At 44.9% G+C, this 25,292-nt stretch overlaps 1 protein-coding gene across 4 annotated transcripts in view; it reads right to left on the minus strand.

Moving 5' to 3' along the window:
* Positions 1 to 25,292, minus strand: part of RNLS (renalase, FAD dependent amine oxidase) — a 69,066-nt gene that overhangs the window by 11,759 nt on the left and 32,015 nt on the right. For 3 of the 4 annotated variants that reach the window (XM_071811585.1, XM_065843590.2, XM_071811586.1), the window contains one exon: positions 1,776 to 1,949. The exons of the other annotated variant lie outside the window; for it this stretch is intronic. In XM_071811585.1, coding sequence (XP_071667686.1) covers positions 1,776 to 1,949 — 174 coding nt within the window. The remainder of the gene's footprint in view (positions 1 to 1,775; positions 1,950 to 25,292) is intronic. 4 annotated transcript variants of the gene reach the window in all.

Consider the following 25,292-nt stretch of genomic DNA (forward strand, 5'->3'; position numbering starts at 1 on the left):
AGACATTTCTGAAAAGATCCTGGTGGTTATGGTGGATCCACCATGGGATACAAGCCAGCAGGGCAAAGGTGGCAAATCACATTACATCATGGCCTTGAGCAACACCATCTGACTTCATGGCTGGATCTAACTTCAAACCTTGAGTGGGAGTAGGACCACACAGCTTCCAGTGGTCTGGGGCGTTCAGCTGGAGAACAGGAGCTGAGGGGAGACCTTCTGATCTCTGAACTGCCTGAAAGGAGCTTGGAGCCAGGGGGCGTCAGGTTCTGCTCCCCAGGAACAAGCGCCAGGAGCAGAGGAAACGGCCTCAGGTTGCGCCAGGGGAGGTTGAGGTTGGATCTGGGGAACAATTTCTTCCCCAAAGGGCTGTGGGGTGTTGGAACAGGCTGCCCAGGGCAGTGCTGGAGTCACCATCCCTGGAGGGGTTGGACAGACGGACATGAGGTTCTCAGGACATGGGGCAGTGCCAGGGGTGGGTTATGGTTGGACTCGATGATCTTAAGAGTCTTTTCCAACCAAAATGATGCTACGATTCTATGACTCTAATTGGTAGAGGCAGGCAATGGAACAGGAGGCTGAGCCTTGGGAAGCTCAGACTGCAGATGAAGAAACACTTCAGAGCTGCAGCACTGGGACGGGTCACCAGTGACGTGGGGCATCTCCATCCCGTTTGTTTTTAAAACCTCAGCTAGACAAGGCATGGCTGCCCTGACCTCATGTTAGCAGGAGCTGGAGCAGAGATCTTCAGAGGTCCTGGCCACCAGTGCTGCTGTCACACTGCGACACCATTCACCATAGCTTATTACATTTAATCGCATGTTTACGGTGTCAGAGAGGGAACCCCGACCAGACAAGGAAGACCAGAACCAGAAGTCTCCCAGGTCTGAACCTAAACATGCTTTAGCACACTGAACTTGGTAATACTTCATCATTATGTATTAGGCAGCAGCTGATCATGAAAATCCTTCCTTATTCTGTGATGGTGAGTCACAAGACTTTGGAGGTCACCACAAAGGTGGGCAGGTTTTCACCCTCGCTTCACAGAAGTGGTTAAATCTGGTCATCATCTCCATCTGAGCAAGTAACAGCATCGGGAAGTGTTTTCAGCTCCTAACGAACTTGATGAAACTCAAACGCTAGCGGTTTTTCTTGAGCTGATCTATGCCAACACGCTCTTGGTGTATGAAATACATTTAATAAATAAAACATACGCTTACTCGACTGCCATCTTCCAGAAACAGATGAGAAGTGTCTGCCTTGTGGGATGTTCTCCAAGCCTTACTGAGCAGCCGTATTATGTGCAGCCATTTCAAGGATTTTCCGTGATTATAAAAGCACACTGGCTGCCTTCGAATTAGACTGAACCGCCTCAATTATACAACTCATTACTACTCCCAAGCACGCTTAGTGGAAACAACAGGAGTTGTAAAGTAATGGATGATGGGAGATAAATTGGCATGTGTATGAATAAATGTTTAAACAAAGGAACTTCAGCTCTTTCTTGGAATAGCAACATTTTGATGTCTCAAATCCCCCGACGCTGCTTTCATAAACGCAGTAACGTAAACCATGTGCTGGGTGGTGATTTTCTGAGGACATTCCCGCTTTCATTGTGTATTTTATTACAGGCCAAATGTGACATTAAATGCTATCCGCTGCGGCTTGGAGTTAAATACTTGCTCTGTTCGGAATAGCAACACTCAATTAAACAGCATTTTTCATGATCTACACCCTCTATTGTCACTGTGTTTAAGGGAAATAATGGGAGCACTGACCTATATTGCGTTTCTTATTATCGATGGAGATGAAGCGTATGCAGGGATTATCGGTGATGTACTGTGCGGCCCAGGGGACATCAATCCGTGTACCGGCTTCATAAAAAAGTCCCAGAGCGTAGCGGGAGGAGTAGCTCACACATTCCAGTTGCTGCTTTTGACTTCCATTAATCACTGTGGAAAAGAAAAAGAAAAATCAGACAACTCCTCTCGTCTCAGAACATTTTATGTGTGAATGCTGTGGTTAAGCTGATTATTCCTTCCTGGAAACGACCAGACTGCTAAAACTAAGAATTTAATGTTAAGCCTAGTGCTTTGTAGTATTTTTTCTGGGACACCTCTTCATGAAGTTTTAATGGCGTGTTATATAGAGTACGTCCCTCACACGCAACCCGCCCCCATCTGTTGGTGGTTCATCTCCCAGCTCTGCGCTAGTTCCCTCTACCTTGAAACTTCCAAGACCAGTGACTTTTGTCCAAATCTTCTCTCCAAGGGTGAATAAACAGGAATAAAAGGTTTCGGTTGCCTCTAACACATCAAGCCGACGATTGTATGACTCTGCAAAAACCCAGATGTCTTCACAGATCAACCAATGCGCACCGGGACTCCGGAATCTCCGGGAAAAATAGCCCTGCAACTTCTGTGCTGTAATTCAAAGGGATGAAGAAAACTCCGCTCTTCCGCACACAAAAGGTTCATGGTGAAGTTTAGCCCCTTCAGCCGAAGGTATTTTAAAGCAGTTTAGAAAATTTCAGAGCAAATATGCTCTGAAAGATGTGGTGGATGAGAATTTCTTCCCATAGGAAACATCTGTCCAGGCAGGTACTTGTGAAGTCTTGGCATTTCCCATTGTCCAACAGACTCGTCTTCCCCAGCAAGTAGATTTACTTTATCTTTCAAGACTGCATTAGCCGCACTGTGCATCCAAATATCTTATTTCACATCAAAGAGAAATACCATAGTTTGACTGATCATGGAGTTAGGTACCACATCTCTCTTCCCACTACGGCCAATGCTTCCGCGAACTAGAGCAGGATGTGCAAAGACAACATCACAGTGGTCTCCTGCTTGTACGTGACACTGCACATTCTCCTGGGCTTGTTTGGAGGTTTGGTACCAATAGGCACCGAACAACAACTGAGGTGCTTCATTTTATGCAGAATCCAGGCGACGTGATGAACATCTCTTATGAAGAAAGGAGAAGCTGATGGCTATATCCACCATGGCACTTCCACGGGCAGCAGGCCAGGTGTTGATGGTATCTTCAGAAGGACTCCAGCAGAAGTCCTGCCCCGAGACAGACCAGCCCTGTGCATGGGATGGGCTGGAGGGGCAGCTCTCCACGTAAGGGTCTGCAGGCAAGAGGCTTCTGCAGACTGATAAACACCAAACTGGCCAGGAGTCACTGCAATGAAGCCTGGCCAGCCTGGCAGGAGAGCATCCAGCAGATCGAGGGAAGGTATAGTATTCCTCTCAAGTGAGGCCACATCTGGACACTTCGTGCAGCTTGTCATGCCTCCCAGTACAAGGGAGACAACAGCAAACTGCATGAAGTCCTGTGCAGGGTCGCTAACGTGATCCGTTAAAGGGGTCTGGTGGCACTGGGTGACACTGCATACCTTGGCCACACCACGGTCACCTCCATGAGGCTGCAACTGATGTGCTTCAAAGAAGAAGGCCGGTACGGCTGACCTCACTGTCGTGACTAATGCTCCTCCTCACAACTTGCAACCAAGACGGCTTCACCACGTGCTCACCAATACCTCTGCTGTCTCTGCTGTGCCAAGATTTAGATTTAGGTTATGGTTGGACTTGATCTTAAGAGTCTCTTCCAACAAGAGCAGCTGAATATAAGTCCCAGCGCAATGCTGTAACCAGAGGATTCAGGACAGTCTGGTAACTGAAGCAACCAGGTGACCCATAACTCCACACAGTCATACATACCTGTCACCCCCAACTGCTAGGGACAGGGAGGAACCACACTCAGAACTGCGGGGAAAAGCAGATGCTACAATGTGAGATGCTATTTGATGTATAAATGGGGTAAGGAATAATGTATTTGATTCCAGCTTGACTACTCCTGAAATACAATGCCCAGTTTTCTGCTCATAAGACAAGAAAACCACGAAGTTGGAGAGCGTTCATAAGAAAGTCACAGTAATGATCAGAGGGACTGTACAACAAACAGTTCATAGAGTCTGACCTCTGGTTAAGCGGAAGCTTACACCAGTATAAGCTTCAACTTATGAATGATTCTACGATTCTAAGGCTGTCCCAGCTGCCTCTCACCTTGCCCCTGCACCTAGATATTTCCAAGGAGGATCCACTTCTCTCCCTGGACATCAGGAACACCTCCAAGCATTGAGTCAAAGACCCCTCAATCTTTGCTGTCACCTTCCCTCAGCAAAGCTGTCTCCACGTAAGTTATGGCACGGAACGGTTCCCGTTGGTTATACTGCTGGTCTGTCACCAGCAACAGTTCAGCGTGGAGAACGCTGCCGGTATCTTCCGCCGGGAAGCGTCGTGGGGGCTCTTCACTGCCAAGTGGCAAGAGGGATGCGAGGATTTCAGCAGCGCTTGTCCCAGTGCCTCCTGGCCGAGCACCGGGGCCCGGACAGGGGACAGAGCTGCCACATAGCGCAGGGGACAGATCTGGGCCAGAAACCCTCCTGTCCTTCAGGTGTGGGCTCTGCACAGCTGCATTCCGAGGTGTCCGTCACCACCAGGCCCCCTTCTTGCGGCTGTGAGAAATAATCACCACGTATCAGCATTCTTGCTGCGCTTCAAAAGAATATCAAAGTCCTATAAACAAGCAAACAAACAGGAGGCTGTAACAACCCATCTAAAACGCTGCTCTTTGTCCGTGTTACTTCGGCAACTCATTTTCCCTTGGGGAAAAAAGAACATAAAATAAACACGACCTCCTCCAGCCTGTGAAGCAAATTCCCCTGGCAAAGCTCAGCATGCAGAAATCTCCGTGCTGTGGGAACGCGGCTGGGATAGAGACGAAGCACCCGGCTCGGGGGTTGCAGTTGCACATGTATGTTTAAATAATCAAAATGAAAATCAAAATTAAAATTTGCTTGGGCAGATGGTTTATTGCATGGAGTGCTTCAGCAGGTACAACCTTCCCCGTGTTAGGCGTTACCAAAGCCGAGTCTGGAAGCTGGCTCTGAAGTGCCTCGTTTAAGACTTAACATGGGTTTATGGATTACTGATGGATGTACATTTGCTAATCAATTTGCTTAATTACTGCTTACGGTTTCTAGTCTGCTGGATTCTACACTTCTGCAAATTTACAAGAACAAGGAGGTTTTTATCACTTCGGAAGACAGGCAATAAAGTGATGTCGAGCTTCAAATCCAGCAACAAAAAAGCTGTACTGTATGTGAAGACAATGCTGCGGGTTGTAAGACTGAGGTTTTTCCCCTGCTCCATCCATTATGCGTTTTACCAAGGCCAACAAGTTGATCTAAGGACATGAAGAGAGCCTTCATTTTGAATTTCCATACTTTTATTGGTTTAAATGAAAACCAGACTGTTGTTTTAATGTTGTGTATAAAACCACAAAATAACTATTAATTTTTTCCCTTCCAACAAAAACGGTCGAGATGATTTTAATAACAGTTTGGAAAGAAAACCCAACACAACAGCTTTCAGAGCACGGAATTGTCCAGCGTACAAGAATCAGCCATAGCGATATTTTTAAAGCAACGCATAAAGACATGAAAATCTTCTATTTTCCACTGAAAAACGCAGCTACAGCTGCACGCCGAATCTCTGGAGATTTCATCACATCAAAGCGAGGGGCACGTACACTTTATTTGCTGTTTCTCCAGCCACTGACAGCGGAGTGGATTACTTATCTGTAACACTCCATAAATATAGTAAGGGTCTTTTATCTGCCGTTCCAGTACTTTAATGTCACCTCGCTGCCTCGCTCGCGCTGTGGGAAGGAGAGGACCCAGAGGTCCCGTCAGGGCCAAGGAGGGAGAGGAAAGCCAAGGCTTGGGCTGGCAGGGCCAGCGCTAAGCCCAGCCTACCAGCACACAGGCCAGGGATGCAAAAATAAACCCAGCTGCTCCCATGGCCGAGAAGGGACCAGGACCATCAAGGTTTAAATCCTGGACGTCAAGGCATTTGCCGGTGAGCAAGGGAAAGCACGGCAACGTGCACCTTCATCTGCAGAAAGGTGCTGCAGGAGCTTGGTAGCGTCTGGATCATGGTCACCACCCGCTCCTGGATGCCGGCAGAGGCTCCAGCAAGGGCCTGACTTGCAGCCACAGCTTTGAGCAAGCAGAGATGAGGAAGAGACACAATGGGTGGGTAAAGGATTCAGGACAGTCTGGTAACTGAAACAGAGAGGTGACCCATAACTTCACACGAAGTCGCATGTACCCGTCACCCCCAACCGCTGGGGACAGGGAGGAACCACACTCAGAACCATGGGGAAAAGGAGATGCTACAATGTGAGATGCACTTAAAATAATACTTGTTTTGGAAAGCCTTCCTATTCCTAGTTCTGTACTTCTAAAAGCTTGTGGATACTTATGTACCTATCACGGTTTCAGAGCTCAGCTGAGATGCTCATATGTATGTATGTATGTAAGGATATGTGGGCAATCAAATCAAGGTGCTGGTTTGAAAAACTTCCAGAGGGAAAACACTCTTATTTTGTGTCACCATCCAGGCTCACTGGGTGGCACAGAGGATGTTGCACCCTGACAAGCAGCAGTTTCACAGAACAAACAGCCAGACGCAGCTCGTGTTATCACACAGGATCACCAGGTACATTCAAATTCGCTTACCAGGCATGTCCAAGACAACTGCAAATCTAGAACATCTAGACGTTACCAGTCACCAATGCACTAAGGAAGAAAACTTAGAGCAGTACTTTTAAGGAACGACAGTGCTGTTAAAGCAGCAAAATATGAGGAGCCATTCCCAGCAAGCCGGTCTGAGACACGTGTCTGATGGGATGTGCGGTCCCTGCTCAGCACAACGGGCCTGCTGGGGCCATCAGAAATCAGGAGCAAAGACAATACTCTGAAAGATGCTGTGATTTGCGTCAAGGGATGAAACAGCCGCCCCCCGAGTTCTCAGGACCTTCGCCTCCTCTGCTGTAAACAAAATCAGTCCTGGCCAACCCCCAGTGCCATCTGCCATGGGACGGCACAAAGAGAGATAAAACATCCTGCCCCTGTTCCCTCTCATTCTCTCTCCCACCTTCCAGAAAACTTTGTCAGACATCTGGATTTAAGGAAACCTGATGCATTTATGAAGGATCGTAGTAGGTGTTGCTTATTTTCCCAGCAGATAAATAAGCTGGTGCACAAGCCCCATGTAATCCCCCAGTGCTCATCTGGGCTGCTGACCAGGAAGGTTCTTCTCCACCTTCTTCGCTTTTTCCATGCTTTATTTCTGTGATCACACACTTTTCTCCCAGCTATGCCCTCAGTCACCCTGCCACTGATGCTGTCCCCCAAAAAGCTTTTGCTATTTCCTTAAACTGCTTTGCTTAAAATTTTACTTGCAGCATCTGACTCATTGATATGCTGACAGCAAATCTAAATGCGTCAATCAGATGCTGTCAGTGACACAGTATTTTTAAGTGGCCGGTGATCACTATTTTAAAAGCTAAAAAGGAAATTCTGTGGTTAAACGGTAATAAAGATATTTTTAGCCTAGGTATTAAGAGATTTTAATAAGACACCCACCCAGCAGAATCAGCAGCTCGGCTCAGTACCTGGAGATAGTTTACCAGAGCTCTGCTGGGGGGTGAATTACTCAGGACAACAAAGTCTTCTCGGAGGGCACCTCTTCTTCCTCACAGGCTCGTGGAGGAAGCGCTGACCACAGCCAAGTCCCCTCTGCACGGCCATGCCACTGGCCCTGTGCCACCGCGCCGGCCGCCTGGAGACGCGGCCTGTTCCTGCTTCTGCCTCTGCGTAGGAGGGAGCAGAGGTTATGAGAAAGGCTTCATGTTCGACTTCAGCTTCCTCATCAAACAGCTCAAGATTTTTTTAAAAAGGCAGCAGTAACAGTGAAGTGCAACCATGGCTCCATCTGCATTGAAACACTCGCTAAACGTAGTTAGGTGTTGGCATATACTTCTCATTTTCTTCTTATGCTCAGTTTTTATTTGAATAATCCTGTTTGGATCCAACGCAACGCTTGCTCAGTTCTCATCACCTGTTCCATCCACCCCTCCTCAAACACGCCCTTCTCACAACGGAACATGGGAAAACTTATCCGTCTTTCTTAGCTACCATAGTAACAAATCTAATCACAAGCTTCTTCAGCATTCCATTGGTCTCTTACCAGCACCAAGTACAGCATCCTGGGAAACAGATGCAGGCTAAAACTCAGAAAAGCACCACCTAGAAGAACTTAGCTGAACTAAACTAAAAGAGAATCAGTCTGGTTTTTAGCAAAACCAGGACATTCCACCCCTTATTCTATACCATTTAAGTCATACCCAAATCACTACTGCTTTCTGCCTGTCTTCAAATGTATACGCACACGCACACACAAATATGTATATCACAACGCTCACTCCTGCATGTATGCAACACCCGTAACAACTTAAATAATTATTTCAAATCACTGCGATGAGGAACGATTGATACAGACGCAGAGACGCACACACACAAAGTTCTTGTCAGCAGCAAGAGTAGAGCCAGGCAGAGCTCTCTGTCATTAACAGTTCTCATTCTATAGGTTTACAGATATGGGCCTGGACCAAGAACTTAGACAGGATGTTTTTTCAAAACATTATCCCAAACACACCACACTCGTGTTTGTTTCAGTCACGTTCCCACTCATTCGCAGACCAGGCCCAACAACATTCACACATCCCTTGGGGGTGGTTTTCTGACCCGAGATACCATTCTCACTGGTCTGTGCTACCACACTTATAAAAAATATACTTCTGTACAACCTGTCCCAAGGCCCTTTAGCTGGAACCGCACATCTCACAGTCCCGGCTGACCTGGCAGAAGGCTGCTTTAGATAGAGACCGTGGCACGGGAAGGAAAGAAACATTTAGAAATGTAGATGATTAAGTGCAAAAAAACGATGCTGAAGAAAACCAGACAGTACAAGTTTATGAAGCTTCTAATGATTCTGAGAACTAAATATGAATACCTGTCCAGCAGCTGCTCTTGACAAGATGATTAGAAATCCACACGCTATTAAATTAAAACATCCATCAGTTTCCACAGGAAACATTTACGTTGATCCTTGCCAGCACTGCACCTTGCATTCTGGTCAACATTTGCCATCAACAGAGAAAGGCAACGGCTCTGCTTGGAGGAACAGGGACAGAGCTGGCAGGAGGGCAGAGAACCACCAGCTCCTTTCTCCGGGAGGAAGGGCTGGTGAGAAAAGAGGGATGAGGAACCAGGGATGATGCTCCACAGCACCCAAAGCAATAACTGGTTTGGTTTGGTTGGTTGGTTGGGTTTTTTGTTTGTTTTATAGGTTTTTTTTTCTTAGATATTTTTCGATTTTTTAATTTAACAAGCCTCTATCCTCCTTCCTCAGTTCCATAGCAGGGCCTGTTGCAATAGGACAAGGGCTGATGGTTTTAAACTAAAGGAGGGAGATTCAGGCTGGACATGAGGAAGAAATTGTTGTCCCTGAGGGTGGTGAGAGCCTGGCCCAGGTTGGCCAGAGAGGTGGTGGATGAACCATCCCTGGAGACATCCCAGGCCAGGCTGGATGGGGCTCTGAGCAACCTGAGCTGGTGAAGATGTCCCTTGCAAATCCATTAGAGTCACAATTTTTGTGTTTGTATTAATGGAGAAAAATAAATTTTCAGACTCATCATTTGGCTGATAGGGTTGTGAGTGCAGAAGATGACTCTTAACCAAACATCTAGTCATTTCCTCGGTGGTGCCATCGGAAGGAACGCAGCTCCTGAAGATGCATCCAATGTACATGGCATTTCAGTCTCATGAACCTGCAGCACAGGCAACGCCCACGCACAACACACTGTGGAAACGCCGCTCACCGTGATTTACTAAATCTATAACGGTATCGTAGTTCAGAATACGAACCTCTGCTAAGCTTCCACCCTGGGAAGAACAGCATGTAAAGTTCATAAGCAAGTGGAAATAAAGGAGAAGACAATAACTGATTTTCCCCAGTCCAAAGTCTCACAGAATCACAGAATATTCCAGGCTCTGTCACCCTTACCAAGAAGAAGTTTCTTCTCAAATTTAAGTGGAACCTCTTGTGTTCTGGTTTGAACACATTACCGCTTGTTCTACCATTGGTTCTCACCAAGAAGAGCCTGGCTCCATCCTCCTGACACTCACATTTCATATATTGATAACCATTAGTGAGGTCAGCCCTCAGTCTCCTCTTCTCCAGCTCCAGAGCCCCAGCTCCCTCAGCCTTTCCTCACACAGGAGATGCTCCACTCCCTTCAGCATCTTTGTTACCCTTCCTATAGTTACATCACCACGCCTGGGGAAAGAAAACCAGGCTTGCAATGGTTCAAAATGCCCATATTTTAGCTGGGAAATGTCTTCCAGTTTTGTTTGGGAAGCAGCAGAAAAGCATGTCTCTGTGGAGCCACCGGGACAGACTGACTCCTTCCAGCAAGGAACGAATACACAGGATTTTCCAGGAGACTTTGGACATTCTTGGAAATTAGAGTCACTTACAAAGAATCCCACGAAATTAGTCAATCAAGTCCAAGTGAAAAAATATAATACGCATGTACACTCCAGTTCTACTTTGTAATCACATATAGGTAATGACACAGAATATATATATGATGTGCCACCACATAACTCTCATTAGCAGGACTGCAAATAGACTTTTCATACTACAGGCAGAGTAACATCTATTATGTGTTATTCTGGTAAAACCTGCTGGTTTCTGTGACTGGCATCGAAGTCAACAGAAGCTGACGGCATCTTTGAGAAAACCTGATTTTACTCAGAGACCTTAGTATAGATTTAAGATCTTACCTTGAAGCTAAGACACTAGGAAAAGTTGAGCTAAAAAATGAATAAAGCTCATTGTCACATTTCCTCCGGATTAATTTGCAAATTCACCCAGATTCATCTTCCCGCTGTGCCATGTCATTACAGAGGACTCAGCTTCCTTCCTACACAAAGTCACAAAGCACTACACACGGCTCTGATACTCTCTGGTGGCAAAATGTAAGAGCTCATTACTTAATCTTTAATCATGCAACATTTAGCAAATAACTTATGCATATACTGTACACAGAATTGAGCTGAATAATGAAGTTGAGAGGATTTATTCCCTTCAAGTATCGCAGTAGTTGCCGAAAGAGCTTTAAAAGCTTTTCAAGGCAACAAAGAACGATACTGTCTTACTGCTCTGTGTTTCGACTTGGACAGGATGAACGTATAAATAAATAGAATGACATCTGCCTGCTGTTTGTGGCTCCTGGGCTGCAGCTCCCCGGTGACCATGGTGGAAGCGCAGCAACGGGGGCTGATCCGCAAGGTCTCGGTACAGACGACACCTGTAACGCAGCACCAGCCCTTGGTGAGGCACACGCGGAGAACCAAAACGCAGCTTTACAACAACACACGTCAAAGTTATTTCAGTTTAAGTACTAGAGAAAATGCCTTCAGGCATTTATTACTGAGGAAGGATTCACCGAGACACTTGATATCTTCAGACAAAAAAAAAAACAGAAGGTATTTCCCTGTTTCTTTTTAAAGCACACGTCTAGTTCATTGCTAGGAGGATGCAAAAGGAAAGAATACAGGGTAGAGCATAACACATCAAAAAGATGCAAGAATTTTATTCAGCTTCTACAAGAATGCCCTTGGGGTGATTTTCAGGGGATTTTTTCCCCCATTCAGGCCAGACTTGTAAGTTCCAGTACTACCTCTATTGGGACCTTTCCACTACTCATTTTCTGAACCAGTCCAAACAGCTTTATTTGGCTTCCCAGTTCCCATGCTGGAAGAGAGGTTTGTACTTGCAGAGGCTGCTAACACAATGCAGCTGTCTCTGCTGAAGAATCCCAAGCTATTACTAATATGTAGCCATCCCTTGGTGAGAATCCACACCATTTTTCTGGCCATCCATCCCTCTGGGCACCTCTAAAGCTTTCTGAATGATGAAAGCATAACTGAAGCCGCAGGCACAGTAGGGATGTTATCTAGCAGCACCGTGATATCCCCCTCTTCTGGTCTCTATTTGTTTAATTCATGTTTAACATCCAGCTTTCTTTCATAGCCCTAGGGAGAGATGAGCTGCTATTTTCACTGGACTTCAAGAAGTTGGTCAGATCAGGTCTTGGCATCTGACATATGAAGACAGGATTGTTTTTTTTCCGGTGTTTTACATATTTACACTTCCCGTCACAAAATGAAAGAGAGATAGAAGAAAACATTGCTCCATTCATGCAAATACTTGCATGAAAAAAGGACTAAATTCTATTTGGAGGAAGACTCTGATTTTCTACTGTTGGGAGAAAATTTCTCCTCACGACCTTAAACACTGAATACATTTAAATGTAATTTAAACTCCCAGTGAGGCCTTCAAGTCTGTGTTTTCAAAGCATACAGACTATTTCAGAGGATGGGCTCATATTCCACTAAGCCAGGACTGAGAGAACCGTGCCTGGTTTGTCAACACACTCGCCTGTAAGAAAAGCAGGACGAAGATGCAAGAGAAAAACTAAAACGTAATATCTAATGGGAAAGTTTATTTTTAGAAGCTGTATGCACGGTAATAATCAGTGCAATAGAATTTGGTACATGCAGTTTCAGGAAACCATATCCCGAGATAAAGCTACATAACACTGGAGCATCACAGAACTGATGTCCTGGTTTTGTTAAAAACCAAGTTTCTCTTTTAGTGAATTTGCCTGTCAGCTAAAGCCTTCATATCAGCTGCATTTTCCTGGAGAACCAGATCCATGTTTTGGTGAACACAGCAATGGAATGCGAGGTTATTGATAAGCATGGATGGACATCTCGCCAGAGGGACAACGAGAAACAGGTGACCAAGGAACTGACCAACTATGTATAACATCCCATTCATGTGAATACTTCATCTAAAAGTGGGAGATCACGAGGATCTCGCCCCTTTTTTCCCTTCTGATTCTGGCCGACGTTAGGAGAGGACCTTGCGAGTCCTCCCTGTGAACTGAGGCCCAGTGCCAGACTGAATCCAGCTCCGGTTGGCTGCAGAGTCCAGTCCAGGACTTCAGGTGCCGGCTCTGCAGTCACTGGGACTTTCAGGATTGGTTTCGTATATTTTGTGTTATTTTCTCTATTTTATCAGTAGCATTAGTAAAACATTTTTAATTTTCCCAGCTCTCTTCTCTCTGTCCTTCTTTCCCTCCCGATCGCCTGTCCTGAGTGGGAAGCGGGGAGAGGAGGTTAACAATACATCTGCCAGGGTTTTATGGTCACCCCACAATCTAAACCCTCGACATCATGTCATAAACATCTACATATTCAAATCTGCATAGCATTTAAAGGTTAATATTCAAAATGAAAAAAAATCCATTTATTTTCATTTGAGAAATATCTAAGCAGTCTTGAAAGATAAAGTAAATCTACTTGCTGGGGAAGACAAGTCTGTTGGACAATGGGAAATGCCAGGACTTCTGTCTGGACTGATGTTTCCTATGGGAAGAAATTCTCATCCAGCACATCTTTCAGAATTTACATGACTCACATCTTGACTAAAAATGTGAAAGATACATCATTTTCTTTTAATTTCACATCAAGTTACATTAGCTTTACTATCAACCACCAGAACTGTCCAATACACACTGATCCCTCCTCGTGTAAGCAAAAAGACCCAGGACAGAAAACGCCACTCAGAAACAGATGTGTCGTGATGACACTGTCCAGGGCTAGAGCACACATGAGATTGGCCTTAAGTTTGCTGGGTATTTTTTTAAGTCAAATAGGTTGTGGCTATATTTCGTTCTGGTTTTTGTTTTGCTTCTGTTTGTCTCCTTGCAGCTGAATTAGTTATAGACTTAATGGGACTTTCCTCCCAGAAGTTCTAATAAAGCAAAGACTGAAAAGCTGAAACAGTTTTATCCTTTTACTATTTTTAGAAATGTATTTGGATTCCTCTGTGCATATTTCAGCAACGAAAAGGGCAAGGGAGAGGGGAAAACATCATTTCCGATATATTCCAGCACTGCAAACAGAAGAATCTGATGCAGTGGATAGAAAGGATTAGGAAGAAGAGAACAGGGAAGAAAGCAAGGCTGAATAAAGAAATGCAAGGAGATAAGCAGAAGGGCAGATGAGAATCAAAGTATCAGGTACAGAAGAAAGGGAACATGAAACACAGGGCAATAGGGTAGGAGGAAAAGACAACAGAAAAATATGGTAGAGGGAACAGATTTCTAACCAAAGAAGTTTAAGGAAGACGACTTTTCAAAAGGAAAGTGAAGGACATATGGAGAGAAACGTGAACTAAGTGAGGAAAACACAGATCTGAGGTTGAGAGGCAGAGCAGGAGGAAGGCTCACAGCCGCCATTAACAGCTGCTGCTGTGCCTTTCCGCGGCAGATGTTCCGTCTCCCTGCATTTAGAAGGGACAATAGGATGAATCCTTTTCCTGAATTGGCAGAGTACTTTCTTTTCCATTCTGCGGTTTAAGAATTAAGCTTGCCTTGCCTGGTCATCAATGTCTGAAAACCTCGACCACATTCTGGTACCTTCACTGTGGGTTTTGAAGATATTGCTTATGCTAAAAGCATTTTTCTATTTTCTCGTACAGTGTTCGTGTCTGTTTGAGGGTCTGTGTCCTTTCCCCAGGTCCAGACATCAGCCACATAAATAAGCAGGTTCCCGTTGTTTTCATACTAAAATTTAAACAAATATTGAATGTTGAAATAAGGGACACAAAAGATGTGCTGGTGGAATAAATCTAGTTTGTTGGATGCTGCTGAAAATGTGACTGAGTCCATCCAAATGGAGACACTGAAGTTCACATATGTCACTAGTTCCTTAAGAAAAAAGAAGATTGGAATTTCTTCTGCTCCTGCAGCTAACTAGGCCTAAAACTTCCTAGGGAACCTGCAGTCTGCTGTTACCAACTTTACTGAAGCTAAGACAGTTACAAGTTCTCTTAGAAGCTTTTTAAATTTAACATTTTTTCCTAAATTACAAAATATAATTTATAATTCCCATCCACCCACCCACCCCCAACAGGCTCCAGGAGACCTTGTCAGAACGTAAAAAGCTTTTTAAAGCTTTCCACTGGAAATGCTCAAGATCATAATCCATGGAGCTGGTTTTCTTCTCCCAAATATGCTGTCGAGGGTTTTGATTGCAGGGTGACCATAAAACCGTGGCAGATGTATTGTTAACCTCCTCTCCTCCCTTCCCACTCAGGACAGGTGATCGGGAAGGAAAGGAGGACAGAGAGAAGAGAGTGGGAAAATTCAAAATGTTTCACTAATGTTACTACTAAAATAGAGAAAATAATACAAAATATACAAAACCAATCCTGAAACTCCCAGCGACTGCAGAGCCGGCACCCGAAGTCCTGGAGTGGACTCTGCAGCCAACCGGAGCTGGATTCAGTCTGGCACTGGGCCTCAGTTCAGGGACGACTCACGAGATCCTCTCCTAATGTCGGCCAGAATCAGAAAGGAAAAAAGGGGTGAGATCCTCGTGATCTCCCACTTTTAGATGAAGTATTCACGTGAATGTTATACACAGTTGGTCAGTTTCTTGGTCACCTGTTTCTCGTTGCCCCTCTGGCGAGATGTCCATCCATGCTTATCAATAACCTCGCATTCCATTGCTGTGTTCACCAAAACATGGATCTGGTTCTCCAGGAAAATGCAGTTGATATGAAGCTTTAGCTGACAGGCAAATTCACTACAAGAGAAACTTGGTTTTTAACAAAACCAGGACATATGCTCTGTGAGTTGTGATTTACCCTTCTGAGCTGCAGAACCGTGTCACAACAGACCCTGAAAAATTCCTATGTTCTGTAACTGAACACGCAGCACCACTACCAGTCCCAAACAAGTTTTGAGCTCGTTCTGCATTTTCAGAAAACAAACTGAATGGCTGAGACAATAAACAAATAAACTTGAATAATGACTCAGGCCCACAATGGTAAAATACACTAAAAATATAATGAATGCAGAAATGTTCATTTGTATTACGGTCCAATACAGAACAAAAGGAAGAGGGTTTGTATCACATAAGGATGGACAACAAAGCATCTTCAAATACAGGCACACAGTACTGAGAAAGCTGTTACTATTTATAAAGACTTGACTAGCAGCAAATAGTTAGTTTCCACTCAAAAGTAACAAACCAGCTGGCAGATCCCCCTGTGGCCTCTTTGATGTAGATTTCTAACATATCCTGGAACTCTAGGGAAATCACAGAGATGGGGAAGGGTTTGAACATCATGCCAGAAGGACAAACAGAAGTGACTCAGGTAGGGGGAAAACAGCTGACATCAGTCTCCAAGCACGACAAGTGGAATTTGATGGGGAGCTCACTTAATAAAAATGACAATTAATGGCGTCGTGACTCCAAAATGGGTCTTCCTGAACAAATCTCATCTCTCTTCAGAGGGACTGCACATTTGGCTGATTAAAGTGAGTACGTGCAGGCAGTACATGAGTTTTTGTAAGGTATGTAACCTAGCCTGGCACGGCACAGCGCTTGAAAGAGAGCATCGTACTGTAACGATAAGGCAGATGCTAAATGGGTTAGGGACCGGTGGGCTGACAGGTCTCAAGGAACAGTTGTCAGTGGGTAGTAAGAAGCTTAAAAGTATACAAGCAATTGCTGAAAAATTCATGGCAATGAAATCTGCTACTGGCATGAAGTCTGTCTGAGCGGGCAGTTGCGTGCGAGCAGCGTCACCATGCACGGAATAGGAGGAGAGCTTAAATCTGCGTACAACGCTTAGCAGACACACGCTGAAGGGTTGCGTCCGATTTTAATCTTAAGGGGGATCTGGAAGAAAAAGATGTCTGAGAGGTAGGATAATGAAAGAAGTTCAACACTTCCCTAGACAGAGAGCTCCTGTCACTAGGAAGATCTGCAGCATCTGAAAAACACTTAAAGAATCATGGAATCGTTTTGGTTGGAAAAGAACTTCAAGATCATCGAGTCCAACCGTTAACCCAGCACTGCCAAGCCCACCCCTATCCCATGTCCCTGAGAACCTCATGTCCGTCTGTCCAACCCCTCCAGGGATGGTGACTCCACCACTGCCCTGGGCAGCCTGTTCCAACAATCAGAGACACCTTCCAAAGCACAGCTGGTTAACGAACAGGTGCTTCATCTTTGATAGTTTCTAGGAACTCAGACTTAATTTCTCAAGTAAGGGAAACCTAAGTAAGCTTCAGTGTCATCTAGGTGATCGGGCTGAATATAGAAGGTGTCTGGATGAGAGGTGACAGCCGGTGACACATCAGCGAACAGACACTGTTCAAATGATCTGCTCGATCCTTTCAAACTTTAAGCAATTTGTGAGACCTGCAAACTCTACCCTCTGACATCAATCCACAGATTTTCAAGAGTCTGAAACCATTTCATGCTTACTCAGAGCCACAGGAAAGCCCTTGAGGTGCTGGAGCAAGTTGAGAGAAGGGAATGGAGCTGGTGAGGGGCTGGAGCACAAGTGTGATGGGAGCAGCTGAGGGACCTGGGGGGTTCAGCTGGAGAACAGGAGCTGAGGGGAGACCTTCTGATCTCTGAACTGCCTGAAAGGAGCTTGGAGCCAAGGGGGGTCGGGCTCTGCTCCCCAGGAACAAGCGCCAGGAGCAGAGGAAACGGCCTCAAGTTGCACCAGGGGAGGTTGAGGTTGGATCTGGGGAACAATTTCTTCCCCAAAGGGCTGTGAGACATTGGAACAGGCTGCCCAGGGCAGTGCTGGAGTCACCATCCCTGGAGGGCTGGACAGACACAGATGAGGTTCTCAGGGACATGGGGCAGTGTTAGATTTAGGTTATGGTTGGATTCGATGATGTTAAGTGTCCCTCCCAACCAAAGTGATTCTACGATTCTACTCACGTAGGCATAACCCATTCCCCATCAGAGCAGGGAATGAATTATGGGGGAGCAAGCGTTCAAAGTGCGGTTTTCCTCCCATAGGCCCGGCTGATGTACACAGCGGGCGCACACAGACCGTGCTCTCTTAGGGAAAGGGAGCTCAGGTGAGGAGCAGGGGGAGTTTGCTGCACTGTCCCTTGCCTGACCGCAAGTCTCATGTAAGTCAAGATCCAAACACGACTTCCCTGCATACAGTAAGTGACAGAAAAGCAACGTTCTATTGCACGCCGCTCAGAGATCCTGGCTCTCCACACTGTATGCAGTCTGACAGAGGAAACACGGCACTCAATTACTGACTAGACACAAGGCCATGCAGATAGAATAGCTGCTATTATTTAAGAGAACAGCTGTCAAGAACAGCTATCAAACCGCCTCTCATTTCAATAGAGCAACTCTCTGGCATCAGTAAATAATTCTTAAGGAACAGGCAGGCCAAGGAAACTTCCCATTCTAGCAGTGGAGGTTTGGTTAAAAAAGGAATTTTAAAGTTTTTGTATAAAACTATAAGAAACAGGGGGAAGAGAGGAGAAAATACCCTCAAGGTAGCTCTCCTGCCTTACCCCTTGTGATGTGGGTGATCTGTCCCTCCACGGCCTCCGTGACAGCCAAGGCATTGCCAAAACACCGACCACCTTCGGCTCCAAGGCACAAGGGTGTGAAAGGCAATGGAAAGGTATTAAAGGTGTCGAGGCTTAAGCCCCGCAGTGATCACAATCACGATAGTTGCTCACTCGCTCCCCTCCACCCCCAAAGAGGAGACGGAATCAAAAGGGAGAAACTCATGGATTGAGGTAAAAACAGTGTAAAAAAATTACAAAATAGTACTAATATACTACTACTAATATATATAATGAAAATAAAGTGCAGAACAGTAGAAAGGTAAAAAGCCGAAATAAATGAACTCCCAAACGGAACACGAGCAGAACCAGAACGGGTCACCCCAGCTGGAAAACCCAACTCCCATTAAATACGAAGCCTGGTGCTAATGGCGTGGAATATTCTCATTGATCAGCCTGGAAGTTGGGCAAGGTCTGTCCCATCCATGTCCCCTTCCCAGTTGCCTTGCGCCTGTGGGCAGAGCACTTAGAAACACCTACGAGAAGTTCTTACATTCTCATTCTCTTTGTTTCAACTCAAAACCACTAGAAAGTTACTTAGAGAAAAACATTAACTCTGTTCTGGGTTGTTATCCTATTCTTCTTAAACTAAATCCAAACAATGACTGTGCAAGCTGAAAAAAAAAAAAAAAAATCAACAAAATCACACAACACAAACAGAAAAAAGCCCCCCAAAAACAAAAAAAAACCCCACTAAACAACAACCCAAAACTGCATGAAGAAAATAAACTCTGTTTCAGTCAAACCAGCATAAAAGGCAACAGCCTTTGCTGTGTGAAACATAAGGTTGCTACACTGTTTCCCCAAAAATTAGACGGGGTCTTATGTTCATTTTTGCTCTATTACTTTTATACATGTATTGCTGCCTGGACACTATTTAAATTGACTTTTTAATGAACTGTAACTAGGGTTTATTTTTTAAGTAGGGCTTATATTTCGAGCATCCTGAAAAATCATGCTAGGGCTTATTTTCGGAGTAGGTCTTATTTTTGGGGAAATGGGACATATAAGGACCACCAAACTTCAGCACTGGAAAGGGTACTGCTCTGCTGTTTGCAGTCTGAGCTATTGATTTATTTTCTTCATATTTAAAACTACTCCACTAGTTATAGAAAGCATAAAGACAATTTTTCAGATGTGGTCAAACACTCCTGTACCCCCTTTCCCATCATAAACTCATGACAGGAAAGAATTTAGAAAGAGGTAAAGAATAGCAGAATTATGCCAGCAGATTACAAACTTCTGTGGTGTAGAATTATGCTAAAAAAAGATCAAGTTCTCAATCAAGCACTACAAATTTGGGATCAAATACATTGAATCCCAGCAAAAATCCCATGGGAAGTCTATCCCGGCTGAAGTCTTTACTGAAGAAACATCCAGGTTGCACAGTAACTCCGGCAATAAGCACCTTTTCATTGGAGAAATACAACACGGATCATTTCCTGGGCCACGTTCAATTCTGCCCTTTTATTATGCTTTGCATCATTGCTAATTCACAGAATCACAGAATGGACTGGGTTGGAAAAGACCTCAGAGATCATCCAGTCCAATCCTTGGTCCAACTCCAGTCCATTGACCAGATCATGGCACTAAGTGCCATGTCCAACCTCAGTTTAAAAACCTCCAGGGCCGGTGAGTCCAGCACCTCCCTGGGCAGCCATTCCAATGCCTGACCACTCTCTCTGCACAGAATTGCTTTCTAATCTCCAGTCTCAATTTCCCTTGGCAGAGTTGAAGCCCATGCCCCCTTGTCCTATTGCTGACTGCCTGGGACAAGAGCCCAATCCCCACCTGGCTAGAACTGCCCTTCAGGTCATTCTAGAGAGTGCTGAGCTCACCTCTAAGCCTCCTCTTCTCCAGACTGAACAAGCCCAGCTCCCTCAGCCTCTCCCCATAGGGCTTGTGTTCAAGTCCCTTCCCCAGTCTTGTTGCTCTTCTCTGGACCCGCTCCAGCACTTCAATCTCTTTCCTGAGCTGAGGGGCCCAGAACTGAACACAATACTCCAGGTGTGGCCTCCCCAATGCAGAGCACAGGGGAAGGATCACTGCCCTTGTCCTGCTGACCACGCTGGTTTGGATACAGGACAGGACACCACTGGCCTTCTTGGCCACCTGGGCACACTGTTGGCTCATGTTGAGCTTCCTATCCATTAGTACCCCCAGGTCCCTTTCTGCCTGACTGATATCTAATAAGGAATAAAGATTCAAAAATCTTCAGTTAACACGCTTGAAGCTGAACGAAACCGCCAGCACATCTTCAGGTTGCTGTTCACTCTCAGGCACTAGGGTTGGAAATTACTTATTATTGACAAATCCCTTCATTCGGTGGAACATGGAGTTGTCACAAAGGCAAAAGAGACTCGTTCAGTGAGTGGTCCAGGCTTTGCGGAGCATCAGTCTCCTCCCTGGACTGACTTGCATACATTTAAATATAGCCCAGAATAAGTAGCTAAATTTTATCACACTGACGGTAAATAACAGCAGTGCTTCTCAGCTTAGAGAAGTCAGAATAGGATTTTGAAGGAATAAAAACCCCAGAAAAACCTTGTTGTATTTCAGAGAATTTTGCTGTAAACCTGCCAGCATGGGCTCTTGTTGTATAAGAATCTCTGAACAACCAGGTACTGAAGGGAGAATCAATTCCAGTTCAGTATCTTCTGCAGGAAACTTTCTCACCTGACAAACCAACAGATGGTCTGTTCTGTTAGTTCATATGTAACACACTTGCCTCATTAAAACATGTTATTCTACGTTTCCTACTTACGCCTTTGGCTAAAAATAAAACATTGCAAGCATATCCTAAATTGTAACTCCGTGCTCATTTGCTCAGCGCAACACATGCCCCTTCCTACCCTTGTTCTGTTGCGATTTACGGGCAGGGTATTAAAGCGCAGAACCTCCCTCTCCTTGTGTTTGAAATCAGTCTCTACACAAGGCCCCAGTCCTAAACAAGGGGTTTTTACACCATCACACAAACATTAAAAGATACTTCAAATTACAACAAATTACAGAATGACCATAATGGATATTTCACGGTGAAAAATATCCTAAGCAACATAGTAAATACCAGCATAGTAAATACCAGCAAATATGCATTAAGACTGCAAATTCTTTATGGGTAAATTTTACCTATATGATTGAGGAATGATTTCTTCGCAGCTTAAATAGCTTTTTAAGCTACGAAAACACTTTAAGTTTGGAGCTTTCCTAGTCCAAGTCTCGGCCTGCGGCGGATTTCGCAGTTGAGTAATAAACCCTTTTAAAACATGGTTTATTATGGAAATACTGTCAGGGCCTTAATTAAAGCAGGCGCCACAACAGTAGAGCTGCTTACACAACAAATGGATTCTGCGAAGAACATCAGGCGCTCACTGACCTCTGCACGAAGAGCTTTTATTGCAGCCCATCGTTTCGAGCGGCGCTGTCGATAAAGTCCTGGGAATGAGATCACTCGTCTATCCCGTCGCACATCCCACAGAGAGATGAAGCAGCAGCTGATGGCACCACCAGCAGCTCGAAACCGCAAACGGCTCCTACAACAGACCAGGGAACTGCTGCTGTCTGGGAAAGGGAAAAAAGAACCTTTAAACCAGACTTTCAGGTCTGAGGTTTAATTCGACTTTGGCTCAAAGCTGCTGCATGGATCACAAAGAATTGCTCTCCCGCGTTAACAATATTTCTGACTTACTGGATTTTCATAAAGGGGGAAATCCTGGCCTCACTAAAGTCACAGGAATTTTTGCCAGCTGCTTCAGAGGCCATGTTTTACCCAAAATGAATCAGAGAACCACCTGCTCATTGGAAGGGACCCACAAGGATCATCGAGTCCAACTCCTGTGCCTGCATTAGACAACCCCAAAAGCGACGTTTTGTGACATGCTGACAAAATGGATCAAGATAGATAGTCTGCTAAATGCAAAAATAACCTTAGCGTCGTTCTAGCACAGAAATTCAGAGTGCATGTATAAAAGGCATTTGGTGTGCCCATCCCAAGCAGGAAGGTTCCCAGTGCCTCCTGCCCCGTCCTTTCAGCATGTGCACCATGTGCTGAGGTTTAATCCCACAGTTCCCTACCCTCAGGCAAACAGGATTCTTTCCCAGTCAATTATGTTAATTGCAAAAGAACTCGTCTGTCCCTGGGGAAGCTGTGGGAAGATCGCTGCATCACCACGACCAGCCACATCCTCAGCGCCGCTGCGAAACCGGAGGGGAGGAGGGATGCTAAAGGTTATCTGAATAGATGGTGTCCCTGGATGCAAGACAGTTTTTAAGTGGCTCTTTGTTGTTGTTTTGTTGTTGTGGTTTACTCAGGGTACAACGCAGGCACAGCCTCCCCTTAATTTCTCCAAATGCCATCTGGGCATCAGCAAACAGCTCCACTGTCAACTCCCTTTTGTATCGGGTCTTCCCCCAAAAATGGTTTTTTTTTAGGAGCATGCAGGACACCAGATATTGGGTGACAAGAAAACCAGTCGCATAAGAGATGCCTTGCCAGGTTTATTGAGTGAAGAAAACGCAGTGCTAGGAGGTACCTGTTTATAAACACGTATGACGGCACAGGACTGAAAATCACATCTGCTAAAGCAAAGCTTGTGGACTGCGCTCTACACAGGGAAGGCCAAGGAATAACTTAATCCCACTGTGATTGCGTAAGCAAGGGAAACAAACATCTGCTAGAGGAGCTTCCGCTTTGGCAGATAGCAGTCTAAGATCGAAGGGTTAGCTAAATCTAGACTCATTTCAAGGCATGACATGTAACAGTGGGAGAATTAAGGCGCTCCCAGGAAAGGAACAGAAGACTTCTTGCTCTTCCCAAAAGCTGAAAAAGTCAAAAGCCAGAGCAAACCCCACTAAAACATACCAAGCATCATCCATCACTGAAAGCGTTTCTGCCAATGGCCTCAACTAAAACAGTTGTTACAGGCTGCAAGAGACTGCTTTATCTGGTCATAGCGGTCCCTCTGGGCTTTCTAATCTGGCATCTCATTTTCAGTCACGGAACGGGACGGCTACATCCCGTTGGGTCCATCCTTGGAAGCCTCACGCAGTGCATGATGTGGTAAATAAAAGCGCATAGCACTTATTTTTAAAGCTGGCTGGGATGAGATAGGGAGGAAAGACTATTTGTGGGTGGTTTAAACGCACGGACTATATTTAATCCACGGCGTTCATCAGATGACACAGCAAGAGGTACATAACAAGGAGCAAGCAACTAAGATTTACTGAGAAAATGCCGTAATTCTGCTTGTTTGGAATGCCACCAGTTCTCCCTTCTCCGTTCACTGGTTTCACCCCAAAGCCTGAGAGTGAAATACATTTATTCCTCTTGGGTTCAGCGACACGGTTATTTAAGAACCTACCTGGTCTCTCTGTCCCACTGAGAAATTCTGGTGCGGAAAACGTATTTCTTTGAAATGAACATCTGGAATTAGGAAGAAATTTAACTGATACAAAGTTAGCTCAGTGGAAAACTGCAGGAAGGGTGAAATGAGCAAATTCACTTGTAAAAACACTAAACTAAACATTTGCTCATGTTTATCCAATGAGGCTCTAGAAAATAAAGAGTAAAGAACATTTTCATAGTATATTTCACAACCTAGATAAAAACTATTAAAAAAAAAATCTAATTCCAAATCTTGGGTGACTTATCTTTTGAGTATAAAGTACCGCTCTGAAATCAGCAGCCTCCTACTTTAACAGGATAAGCAGATCTCTGTTTATTAAATATCAACCAGCCAATTTTAATTCCACAAGACTTGTATGTCTAATTAGTTTAATTCTGGAAGGTAGCACCGCAGTGTTCTGGACAGACATTCTTTTAATTCGTCAATGTCTGTACTTCGTGGGTTGTTGAGAGGGAGCTCCTTTAAAATGAACATGAAAGAGCTACACAGACATAAAGAGCATATTCACAGCCAGACAAACAATAAATAGCTCACTGAGCTCAGACTGTGATACTACAGCAAGAACTTGTCTAGCATGTGTGCGTGTTATTTAAAAGTTCAAAAAGTCACATACATTTTTAACCACCCAAAATCACACATGATGTATTTATTACTATTGAGGCTTCGGACTGGAATAATAACACCAGCTGAAGTTTATGATGTCCCATGTCTTCTTCTGCATGACACATTTAAGCCCCAAGCAGCTCTGGAACCAGACAATTCCCACTCTTTACTCACTCACCCTGGGATTCCCATAAACTACAAACTTCCTCCAGCATAACTAAGAGCAACCAAAACCAAAAATTATGCAAACCACTCCCCAAAACATGTATCTGTCTCTGAAAAGGAAAATGAAAATAATTAGTCTACTGTAGTTCAAACTCTACAAAATTATTTTCTCACTTCAGTTAGCACGAGACGAACAGAAACAGTCTGTTTTGCGGTTCAGTTTCAATGCATTTAGCAAATTTCCACGGTCCCTGCAGTGGATTTAAGGCTCACGAGCTCTGCTCGTGTTAAATCAGAAATTCTGTAGGTTTGAAAAAATATTTTGAACTCCTCAAAACAGAGAAGTGCAAATGTAGCTGTTTAACCACCGTAAAGCCCCGTTTAAAATAAATCCAGTTCGTTAAGTAAGGAGAGGAAGTAAAAATGTCAGCATCACCCCACCACATTTCCTCCGGAGCGCTGTGTGTGGGGAGCACGTCGACATGAGAACCATGTGCCTCGGCAGCTCACGGGGAGAACGGTGGGGATTCACGCCTTCGAAACACAGAACAGGGCTCAGCACCCACATCTGGCTGGAAAGGGAAATCTGTTGTTGTTGTAGGATTTAGAGGTGGTCAGTAGGTCAGAGTGGTTCTCCTGCCCCTCTGCTCTGCCCTGGGGAGACCA

The sequence above is a fragment of the Patagioenas fasciata genome, chromosome 8 (genome assembly GCF_037038585.1).
Source record: "Patagioenas fasciata isolate bPatFas1 chromosome 8, bPatFas1.hap1, whole genome shotgun sequence".
Classification (NCBI taxonomy): domain Eukaryota; kingdom Metazoa; phylum Chordata; class Aves; order Columbiformes; family Columbidae; genus Patagioenas; species Patagioenas fasciata.